The sequence below is a fragment of the Bacillus rossius genome, chromosome 1 (genome assembly GCF_032445375.1).
Source record: "Bacillus rossius redtenbacheri isolate Brsri chromosome 1, Brsri_v3, whole genome shotgun sequence".
Taxonomy (NCBI): Eukaryota; Metazoa; Arthropoda; class Insecta; order Phasmatodea; family Bacillidae; genus Bacillus; species Bacillus rossius.
Window position 1 is genome coordinate 84,052,271 of NC_086330.1, and position 12,718 is coordinate 84,064,988.

The window sequence follows — 12,718 nt, forward strand, 5'->3', positions numbered from 1 at the left end:
GTTTTAACATTTCAACAAATTTTACAGAATCAAAACTTAACTGTGTATGTTTATGCAAAATCATGTAACGAAATAGCAGATAATATAACAATGTAGATAATATAGGTATATTAAAATAATGTTCAAATAACTATTGCAACTTAATATTATTACAAACATTAGCTTACTGTGGGTTTATTATTTGTATAATAAACAAGTTAATATTTTTAAATGTTTCTAATTATATACGTTATATTCCCCTGCTTCCAATCACTCTTATACATCCCGAACTGTACGAATACAAGTATATAAATTGTATTACCGTCCTTTCAGCAAGATATTTCAATGAAAGTGTTTAGGAATTATAATTTCTATATGAGAAGTTTATGCTGTTGTTAACTGCTCAGCCTTTTTGAATAACCTGACATAGTTATATCAACAATATAAATGAAATAGGTATACCTTCTTCAAGCACTATTATAATCATTTGGTAATCTTCTATAAGATGTGTGTTTAAAGCTGCCCTTCGCAGTAATGCAGGTAGCCCTGCGGCAGTATCTGCCTTGAAGCTCGCGCTACCCTAGGGCGCAGTCTCGACACGTCAGTGCTGGAGAGGGTCAACTCGCCGCAACAACACGCCAGTTGTTCACACTGAGTGCAATGCTTGCAGGGGAGAGACCTGGAGGACAAACTGACCAAGTCTCAGCAGCAACTGGAGATACTGACTGAGAACGAGAAACGTCTTAACCATGCTGTGAGTAAGCAGCTATACCTCGGGGTCACACTTTATGGTGATATTCTTATTTACTCGACGATACTATTACTTAGGATCTATTTATTTCAATTTAACACGAAATTGATTTGCTATTTTTTTTGTTTGAGCCACAAATTTTTTCAATAGGTATTTACTAAGTGTTATATAATAAGTGTGGAATGTTATCCTGTAACGCCCCTCTTACCTCAAAATTATATCATTTTAATTTGATGATAAAACCTTGGAAGCTGCTTTGATCAAAAATATTAAGAAAATTAAAGTTATTGACCAGAGGAGGCACGAGGTGGAAAACAAGACAATTTGGAACTCCCTGCACACAAGCAACTTGGGAGCTAGTGGATCGTTAAATAGAATAAGGTATATAATAAATAAATAAACACTACATAAGTAGCTTGGTCTATAGGTTCCCTGTTTTATTTAAAAATGTAAATAATTAATTCGGTTTTCCATTTGTTTTGGCATTTGTAAGTTTCCCATTAAAGGGTATTAACAATATATTTAAGTTATTTGAAAATAGGCCGGCCCGATATTATTAAAACAACACATATTCAACTTTAACAAACAAACGATTACATAAACAAAAATTTGAAGTATCACACCAAAATTTGATTCGTCCAATGATTACATAGATAATTAGTTTCCTTGATTCTACATGTTCTTGAGGATTAAGTTCTCACTGCTCGCTGGTAGGCTATTCATTCGGTTAATGTAGTTCGTAGATAGAAAGGGGGAGATGTTTATATTACATTATCACACGGGTCTTCAAGGTAAGACGTCGGGCCGGGAAAGATCACTTCTAAAGGGACTCAGCGCTCGAGGTCCAGGACAACATGCTGGGAGCAATTTCGTCCCTCAACACTTGGACCCTGTCTGAAACACAAGTCAAATTCAAAACGAACTAGACCTGCTTCCAGACAGCCAAACACAGTCGGCGCGAAAAGGGCAACAAACGGGAATTTGAGGAGGAGAAAAAAAGGCTGGATTACTCACCAAACAGGGTGTAGATTCAGGGCTCACGAGATGTCTCGCGCAGAAGACCAGGAGGCGCGGACCAAAATACCGCGGATGACACGGAAGAAACAATCATTTTAGGAAAATAAAAAAAAATTAATAAACTCTAAATAAAAACATGATTTGTACTAATTACTACTACTGACTGGCTACTGAATATTTAGCTGGGATAACATCCCCTAAGCCTGCTGACTACATCTCTTAAGCACACGAATTCGCCGTTCCCGCGAAAAGCCTCTTAGCGCAGAGGACGCCGAGAAGACGTGGTCAGTAGTCGAGGTCAGAGTACTGAGTGCCGCGATTGCGGACAAAGCTCCTAATTAAATCGGGCGGTCGGCCCTAGGAAAAAAGGAGGGGGAAGGTTCGGCTTAGGGCCGAAAACATGCGGAGGTGTCCGAGTGGTTGTAAGCACGACTTCAGTTGTTCGCGCCGAAGAGCGACTGCTGCGGTCTCTACCGGCAGGTACAGGAAGCAACAAACAATCGACTTCTACAGGTCGCGAGGAGGAAGCATAGGGCGTAGCTGGTGGTGCGCTCTGGCGGCCTAAAGGGGAACTAACGGAGGTGGTGAACTGAACCGCCGCCAGGTGTCACTGGCGTAGTCTCTGCTCGCTGGCCACCAGAGCCGAAGTTGCTTTTTCTGCCGCTAGATGTCGTGGAGTTCTCTGTAGGACCAGGGACCAGGGAGAATGTCCTTGGAGTAGGCCATCGTCTTGGCGAAGTTCACGTCAGGTCACTGCTCCTGGCTTGATTTCTCAGAACTAAGGGGGGGGGGGGTGGAGAGAGAGGGGAGGGTGGACAGAAAATGCCACTAAGCTGGGAACGGAGGTCCACTGGAGACTCGTTCGTGCCGAGACTAGCTAGTTTCAGCAGGCCTCTAAGAAGTAGCAGCTTGCAGGCCAGAAGCTGCCCTATGCGAGTTTGGTCATGCTGGGAATTATTATTACAAACCCGGGACGTGACTGCAGGCGAGATAAATTTCAACCGGGCTGCCCCACGACTACATTAGACAGAAAAATATCAGATTGGCCCCTAAGAAAGGTGCTTCAGTCCACTGGCACAAAGTTTAAGTACGTAGAGTACACCAGCCTAACAAAGTGTAAATCATCCCTTTAGTAACCAGTTTATAATAAAATTAAATTTCCAAAAATTATTTAAAATTATAATAACAAATTTAAAAAATGTGCCGAAATGCCTAAGTCCATGTGATAATAATTACAAACACTTGGGTAATGTTTCACAACCCGTTATATTTCACAATTTGTTTTGTGGAAATATTTTTGACAGTTCAGATAATTCCAGATAAGTGCAGTTTTAAAATATTCAGAAGTAACTTTTGGAGTGGAGTAATTCAATAAAAATTTTAATCAACCAATGTGTGAGACGGGGTAGTAAGTACATGGCTAAGTAAGAACTCTACTCTCTGAATCAATGTTTACTTGTAACAAATTCTTCTGAAGTTAAGCGGATTGTGTGCAAATTGAATATTTAAAAAAAATTCTGTAAGTCTTATTTTATGCATTCAGTTTATAGCACTAAATTTATTTCAGAAAAATAATTTGAGTATGTTGAAAGAAAAAAAGATTTTTTAAAATATTTGTTATGGCTTATTTATAATTAAAATTTGTTAAGTATACTATATCTGTCTCTTAGCATTGCACTATTACAATGTATAAATGGAAAATGGAGTTGCATTCGAGTGTAAATGTACACTAATTTACTTTCAGTCTGGAATTTTTTTATCCGAGTGTAAGTGAAAACACTAATAAAGTAAGATTTTTTCATTATAATAATTTTTATTTGTTCTTAGTAGTATACCTATATAAATGTAGTTCCTGTGCCAGGGGCCAGGGCGTGGAATGTGCTGGGTGTCGGTTCCGTCATCTAGAATTGCGATGCTACAGCCACCATATTGTATGATCTTGACCTTTAACCTTCACCTTCCAAATTCAAAAATTCTCAAAAAAAAAACTAAAATATTTGCAAATTTAATTCCTAAAACCCTGGCAAAAATTTCAATTTTTAGGAGAAAAATCTGCCAAATAATCTATATATATATAATTTTCTGGTGATAAATTAATTATTAATATATTGAGAGAAAATTTCCCATCTTATTCCTCAAAAATTGTCGATGGCTTGATAATTTCTAAAAGCGACTTCGGACTCCTAAAAACAAGCCACTCTATCATCCACGGAGGCTACCAGCAGACTGAACCCCGACTTTTAATGTCATGAAATATATCAGCTAGTAAATTAATTATGCATTTTGGACGCCATATAGAAAATCTGTAAGTAGTATAGTAAAATATGTCCGAGATCAGGCACCAGGCACCGGTGCCGGTGCCGGTGTCCGCCATATTGGATTGTAACGTCACGGCGGCCATCTTGGAAAAGCGTAACGGGACACAGCGTAACGGGACATAACATAACGGGACAAGTGGATCACGGCGGCCATCTTGGATCTGCCATTTTGGATGACGTCATTTTGTTTTCTCGAACATTCCGACGTTGTGTTTTCCGCCATATTGGATCCTATTAATGTTGCAATTTTCGTTATGGTCGCCATCTTGAAATTTTGATGCCATCTTGAACATCTTTAATTATTATCCGATTTTAATGAAAAAAATTCCAAAATTCATCAAAAAATTAACTTATTCGAATTCTGATTGATTATATCGATCACCATCCTCGGTTCGAACCCGGTGAGTGCAAAAAAATAAAAATGGCGGCCGATCCTTCCCTCACAGTGGACGCAGGCAGACTGACCCCCACCACTTTTTTCAAAGCATATATATCGTCACCTAGTATGACGTCATGTCCGCCATCTTGTCTTCGATGCTGGAAGCCATCACCATCTTGTTTTCGTCGGCGAGAGTGCGCTGACGCCATGTTAGTATAATTATCTGGTCACCACACCTTTGACCTTGACCTTGATCTTTGACATTGACCTTGACCTTGAAATTTGACCTTGACCTTGAAATTTGACTTTGTCCTTGAAATTTGACTTTGTCCTTGTCGACCATCATGGATCCGACATTTTATGTTCAGTACATGCTACCAGGAGCCACCACCTGCCGGAGTACGCCATCTTGTGTGTGTGTACTTGTATTATAGAGTACATTTCCATCTGAATAATTTTATTCTAACCCGCTACAGTGCAGTAATCATTTATTACCGAGGTGCCCCTCGCCATCTTGAAATTCGGCCGCCATCTTGAAATCATGTAATAATGTAGCTAGAAAAGCGGGAAAAAATCCAAAATTCATTAAATAAATCACTCATTAACTTACATATTGATTCGATCGATTCCTGTCCTCGGTTCGATACCCGATCGATGCAATAATGTTTAATTTTATGAAAAATAATAATTTCAATAAACCATGTTCAACATTCGTAAAGAGACTTTAAATCATCTACTACCATCATCCTATCAGACATCAAGACCACCATATTGGAAATTCGTAATTGTAATGCTAGAGATTCGCGAAAAAGTTCAAAATTCATTAAATAAATTTGTAATCCATATAATGATTGATTGGATCGACTAAGGTCCTTGGTTCGATCCCTGGCCGATACAAAACAACTTTAATTAAAAAAATACTAAAAAAGTGTTAGGTTTGAGAAAATAAAAACACCACAAGTTCTTTTTAAAAAATTTTATTACATAAAATCAATACACTACTACAAGAACAAAAAAAAACACTGACAAATTACTAAAGCCTTTTGGATTCCTCGATTCAAACAGTCTTCTTATTGTAAGGACTAAGCCTTTTACATGACTTTAAATGTCTATCCGATCCGGTCATCACCGCAGCCAGAGACGGACTGAAGTTCATATCACTTATATAGTCTCATTAGCCGGTACAACACATGAGTCAAATCAATAACCATGTTCATTATACGTCTCGGAGCATTTTTTATAATGACGATGTAAGCTATCGAGACGTGAAATTAGTTTATTGCACTTATTGCACTGAAATTGTATTCTTTGAACATTATTAGAACAACCGCTTCTTTCATGTCTGCGAGCATTTGAGGTGATAGAAAATGATGCACCACAGTATTTGCACTGATGCGAAGTACGCTCTTCATTAGTTAAAGAATCCATTGGTGATGATGAAACTTTGGATGATGGTGGTATCACATCTGTTGAAATCTCCTCCAGTGTTGTCAGAGGCGTTGCCAACGGGATATGCTCCAACATCGTCGGCGCCGACGTCATGGTTCCCGTAGTCGATGGTACATCCTCCATCGAGTACGACGTTAAAGTCGGTAAATATACCATCGAAGTCTCAAGAACAGGCAATTACACGACTTATGCACCAGAAGAAACAAACTAGGTGATCCGTACACCGTCGACGGCAGTAACAAACTGAGCGTCCTGCTGTCTAGGACTCGTTTATATACATTAACCGGTTTGAATAATACGCTATTCAAATCAAGAACCATTTACAATAATACTAGAGTCAAAACAACATTAAAAATATAGAAGCACCTTCAACAAAAAAGGAAGCACATTTGGAAGCACCGACAACGAAAAGGCAGCACATTTGGAAGCACCGACAACGAAAAGGCAGCACATTTGGCAGCACCGACAACGAAATGGCAGCACATTTGGAAGCACCGACTACGAAAAGGCAGCACATTTGGCAGCACCGACAACGAAAAGGCAGCACATTTGGAAGCACCGACTACGAAAAGGCAGCACATTTGGAAGCACCGACAACGAAAAGGCAGCACATTTGGAAGCACCGACAACGAAAAGGCAGCACATTTGGAAGCACCGACAACGAAATGGCAACACATTTGGAAGCACCGACTACGAAAAGGCAGCACATTTGGAAGCACCGACAAAATAAAAAAAAATGCATAAACAGTTTCTGCTAGCTTGTAAACTTATCATTGCTGAGCAAAGATAGAGTTCTTGTACAAGCCAGAAATTTATGCATTTTTTTTTTATTTTTTTATTTGATTATTAATTTATTTTTATTTTTTAATATTTTTTTCTGTAATTTTATGATATCAAAGAAAACATGTGGTGGTTTTCTCCGAGTACTTCTGATTAATCTGGTCAATATTATGATGGTTTTCTCCGTGTGCTCCTGATTATTCTTGCCAATATTATGATGGTTTTCTCCGTGTGCTCCTGATTATTCTTGTCAATATTTTGATGGTTTTTCCCGTGTTCTTGCAATCATTCCTGTGGTTTCTTCAAGTGTTTCTGACTATTCTGAGAAACCGCTCTCTGCATGGATTTTTTTTGGTCTAATGAGATATGTCATTTTATTTGGAGTTACATTTAATTCGATAATTTCTGCTACTAAATCAAAACTTGCAATATTTTTATCAGGTGGAATTAACAAATATCATTACTCTGTCAAATTAATATTACGCCATGAGACATCTGTGGAGCACCAACATGCAAGACGAACTTCCTTTTCCTTGGAGTCTAGCGAAGCCATCCTTCTTTTGCGATCGTTAGTGAGCATCCCGCATTCCACATAAAAGAACTAAATATTATTTACCTGCAAGCAACATGTGGCGACATCTGTTGTTGATAAGCAGAACTACATAAATAAAGTACTTTTGCATGAGATATATTAATTCTCGCTGATGAAATATGAAAAAATTTCTATTTAAGTATTGGATCTAATTTAAAACACTCAATTGGTATCTGGCATTAGTCTCAGTAACTAATATGAATTCCGATTTGGGATCTGACGCTGTATCGAAAGAACATAGGTGTAAGTTTTGCAGTAAAGAGTTTATCTTGAGAAAGAATAAAAGGCAACACGAGAAGAATGACTGTGTTAAAAATCCACTGCGCAATATGATAAGTTGTGTTCGATGTAGCAAGTCGTTTACGCGGAGAGAGAGCCTAAAAAGACATGGCAGAACTTGTAGCGTCAAGCCTGCGTACAAGCTAGAGGACAACGATGAATCTACTAGCCTAAGGAAGAGTGATCTGCATTACGACAATAATTTTCTTGGCTCTTCCGATCTTGACAAAGAACTTAAATTGAAGGAGGTTGATGATTTACGGAAGAATGAAGACAATGGAAGAATCCTTAACGTGAAAAGTGAGAATATATTCCAGCCGAATTCAAGTAGATCTTTCCTATTTTGTAAAAATGTTGGACTCCTAAAAAGGAAGCATGAAGACGATGAAGACACTTCAACATCATCAACATCGAATTATTACGGTAAATTGGGTGAAGACGATTCCTTCTACGGTGATTGTTACAGTGACTCTGAGGCTGTTGACAAAGACATAGACTATGATGAAGCACCTAAAGCTGCCAAGATCGAAGAATGTGGCGGTGTCCTGAGACCGAAACGGTGGAAACGACGTGATATATTAAATAAATCTGATCAAGCTTGTGATGATCATCGTCTCAAACATGAAAGTTACCCTGAGGTTGGTGGTAAAACGGAAGACACCAGAGATCATAATATTTATTATAAAGGGGCAAGGAAGATGGTGGTAGAAGAGAATGATTACACATCATGGAAAGATCCAAACATATTGGTTGACCGGCTAAGACTTCTACATGGTTCGCTTTGTGCAGGAAACTATTCGTGCATCAAAGAAATATCCTTCATACTCAAGGAACTGAGGAATGCTGGCTACATACAATAATGGCTTGTTATACTTGCATTTGTATAATGTAAAGCAATAAAATAAATAATTTAAATTATAAGAATTTAATGTTTTTATTTCTTGTATTCTGATTTCTAACTAAGACTTAGATTTTGTAACGTGTGCTTCCTTTTTGCCTTTTTTTTTTTGTTGATGGAGCTTCCAAATGTGCTGCCTTTTCGTTGTCGGTGCTTTCCAATGTGCTGCCTTTTCGTTGTCGGTGCTTCCAAATGTGCTGCCTTTTCGTTGTCGGTGCTTCCAAATGTGCTGCCTTTTCGTTGTCGGTGCTGCCAAATGTGCTGCCTTTTCGTAGTCGGTGCTTCCAAATGTGCTGCCTTTTCGTAGTCGGTGCTTCCAAATGTGCTGCCTTTTCGATGACGGTGCTTCCAAATGTGCTGCCTTTTCGTTGTCGGTGCTGCCAAATGTGCTGCAAATTCGTTGTCGGTGCTTCCAAATGTGCTGCCTTTTCGATGACGGTGCTTCCAAATGTGCTACCTTTTCGTAGTCGGTAGTAGTATACAAATGGGCATCCGGGCACAGGGTCCAGGGTGAGGATTGAGGATTGTCGGTCAGCCATCTTGGATTGTGACGTCACGGCGGCTATTTATGACCCAAAATTCCTTAAAATTCCTCAAAAATGACTCAAAATGACTCAAAATTTCCAGTTTTCGAGGGAAAAATTCTCGTTTCGAGGGAAAATTTCCCGTTTTATTCCTTAAAAATCCCGGTGGCTAGAAATGTCCATATAGTGGCTTAAGCATCCATGTCTACAGCCGCAGATAAGCCTCTGACGTCATATTGGATGATGACATCACCGTTGCAATTTCCGTTACGGTCGCCATCTTTAACTTTTTTATTTATTATCCGATTTTAATGAAATTTTTTTTAATTATAAAAAAAATTAAATAATAAAATTTTAATAAAAAAATTTTAAAAACATACATTAACGACACGAAGCTCGGAGTCCTCGGTTCGAACCCGACGAGTGCAAAAAAATAAAAATGACGACTGATCCTTCCTCAATGGTGACTGCAGGCAGACTGCTCCCCCCACCACTTTTTATCATTCATATATATATCGTCAGGTAACATGACGTCATGTCCGCCATCTTGTCTTCGATGCTGGAGACCGCCATCTTGTTATCCTTGGCTAGAGTGCGCTGATGACATGTTAGTTTAAATCTTACCCGCTAGGGTGCAGTAATAAATTATTGCTGTGACACCCGCCATCTTGTCATTTGACCGCCATCTTGGAATCGTGTAAATATTTAGCTAGGAATTCGGGAAAAATTCCAAAATTCATTAAATAAATCACTACTTAATTTACATATTGATTCGATCCGCTCCTGTCCTCGGTTCGATACCCGATCGATGCAATAATGTTTAATTTTATGTAAAAAATAATAATTTCAATAAACCACGTTCAAAATTCTTAAAGAGACTTTAAATCCTCTACTACCATCATCCTATCAGACATCAATACCACCATATTGGAAATTCGTAATTGTAATGCTAGAGATTCGGGAAAAAGGTCAAAATGCATTAAATAAATTTGTAATCTATATACTGAAGGATTAGATCGACTAAGGTCCTTGGTTCGATCCCTGGACGATACAAAACAACTTTAATTTAAAAAAATATTACCAGAAAAGTGTAAGGTTCGAGAAATAAAACACTTCAAAGTCTTTTACAAACATAATATTTATTACACAATTTCTATCCAACTACAGAATAACTTGCGAAAGCCAGCAATCTTATAAACATTTAGCCCTGCATAGGCGTGCAACGACTACTTCTTAGCTCCAAATGGCTCCAAACGCTCCAAACGGCCTCCAAATGGTTCCAAAAGCCTCCAAATGCTTAAAACAGCTCCAAATGGCTCCAAATTCTCCAAACAGCCTCCAAATGCTTGACAGCTCCAAATGTCTCCAGCAGCTCCAAATGCTCCAACAGCACCCAAAAAAAAGGCTCCAAATGCTCCAACAGCCTCCAAATGCTTAACACAGCTCCAAATGGCTCAAAATGCTCCAAACGGCCTCCAAATGATTAACACAGCTCCAAATGGTTCTTAATGCTCCAAACGGCCTCCAAATGCTTGACAGCTCCAAATGCTTCAAAAGGCTCCAAATGCTTCAAAAGGCTCCAAATGATCCAACAGCCTCCAAATGCTTAACGCAGCTCCAAATGGCTCCAAATGCTCCAAATGGCATCCAAATGGCTCCAAATGCTCCAAACAGCCTCCAAATGCTTGACAGCTCCAAATGTCTCCAGCAGCTCCAAATTCTCCAACAGCTCCCAAAAAAAGGCTCCAAATGCTCCAACAGCCTCCAAATGCTTAACACAGCTCCAAATGGCTCCAAATGCTTGACAGCTCCAAATGCTTCAAAAGGCTCCAAATGCTCCAAATGGCTCCAACAGCTCCAAAAGGCTCCAAATGCTTCAAAAGGCTCCATTTGATCCAAGAGCTCCATCTTCAATTGGTTCCAACTGATTCCAATTACTTTTCTTATCGAACTTGGCTTGATTACTAACATGTCTTTATTAGTATACATTTTGACTGGCAGTGATAACGTATTTTGCACCTTTAAGTTATAAGTTTTATTTAGAAATCAGATTTCGATAAATGGTAGATACCATTTGGAAAGAAAATATATTAATTTATCTTCAAGTTTATGCACATACATTTAATTTAAACCATTATTGTATGTAGCCAGCTTCCCTCAGTTCTTTGAGTATTAAGTATATTTCTTTAATGTTAGAATAGTTTCCTGCACAAAGCGATCCATGTAGTAGTCGTAGCCTGTCAACCAATATGTTAGGATCTTCCCATGAGGTATAATCAATCTCTTCTGCTGCGTTCATCATCCTTGCATGTTTATAATAAATATTATCTCTGGTGTCTATCGTTTTAACACCAACCACAAGGTCACTTTCGTCATCGTGCCAGTGATTATCACAAGCTTGATCAGGATAATTTATTTTATTACGACGTTTCCATCGTTTTGGTCTCAAACCACCATCACAGTCTTCGCGCTTGCATGCTTTTGGTGCTTCAGCACAGTACTCAATCATGTCAGCCTTAGATGTGTCAGCACAGTCTTCGTTTATGCCAGCTTCTGATGTGTCACCACAGTCTTCAATCATGTCAGCACCACAAACTTGATCAGGATAATTTATTTTATTACGTCGTTTCCATCGTTTTGGTCTCAGACTGCCATCACAGTCTTCGATCTTGCCTGCTTTAGGTGCTTCAGTACAGTACTCAATCATGTCAGCCTCAGATGTGTCACCACAATCTTCAATCATGCCAGCCTCAGATGATTCATCAAAGTCTTCGACCTTGTAAGCTTCAGGTGGTTCTCCATTTTTCACATTTTCCTGGAGACGCACAGTGTTTCAAATGAACTATCTAGGTGGACAAAATTATTTTTCGGCATTTTTGGATTTATATCGATCGGTTTGGTAATATTATAACAATATAAAGCATTTTTTTAATAATAAACTGTATAACTGAGGTTTTACATTAAGAATTAAACATTTAGGAAAAAAAATCATAATATTTCATACAAGAATCCATTAATGAGGTAAAAATACAAATAAATGCTAAAATAATATAAAAACCAGTGTGTTAAAGGAAATCAAACCACCAATTACACATTTATGCCACATAAAATACACATTATTACACATCGAAACCAAAAAAAAATTATAAAATAGTTCTATAGCTAATCCTCATCAGAATCTTCCGAGGTATCAGTTATGTGATAATCGTTTTGTTTTGTGGCGTGAGGTTTGAACATTGCAGAGGTCGAGGCTCTATCATAGGGGCTATAATCAGCTTTAATACTTCTGAACACAATTTACCGTTATTTTTTTTAGGAACTTCTCGGAGGCTGTTGATTAGAGGATCAGATGTTATGATCAACATGGAAAGTAAGTCTCCATTTGTTACAATACGTGTACGCTTTCTGGTGTTATGTTCCCGGAACCGACGACAATCTTTGTTCCTAGCTTCCTGTGCTTCTTCCGAAAGTTTCACAATTGGAACAATTGCAGTTTTGATGACTTCTGTACTATGGACCAGAATTTTATGTACATTAACAGACATATAATACCATGAGTAAAGACTGAGATAATGTGTTCTCGTGTCAAGACAAAATTTGCTGTATTACTCTAAATTAATCTCGAAACCAGAAGATAATGTTCTCAGTAATACATAAAATTGCTTGATGAGTGTAATATCTACTCCTGTGATCTGAGCACTCAATTCAGGGTTGCTAAAGAAACGGCGAGTAGTGTTTCCATCATTTGTTGA

At 38.4% G+C, this 12,718-nt stretch overlaps 1 protein-coding gene across 1 annotated transcript in view; it reads left to right on the forward strand.

The window, feature by feature from the left end:
- LOC134531207 (myosin-10-like) overlaps window positions 1–12,718 on the forward strand; it is a 70,087-nt gene that overhangs the window by 36,716 nt on the left and 20,653 nt on the right. Inside the window, exon 19 of the mRNA XM_063366904.1 lies at window positions 650–733. Within this exon, the coding sequence (XP_063222974.1) occupies window positions 650–733 (84 nt within the window). The remainder of the gene's footprint in view (window positions 1–649; window positions 734–12,718) is intronic.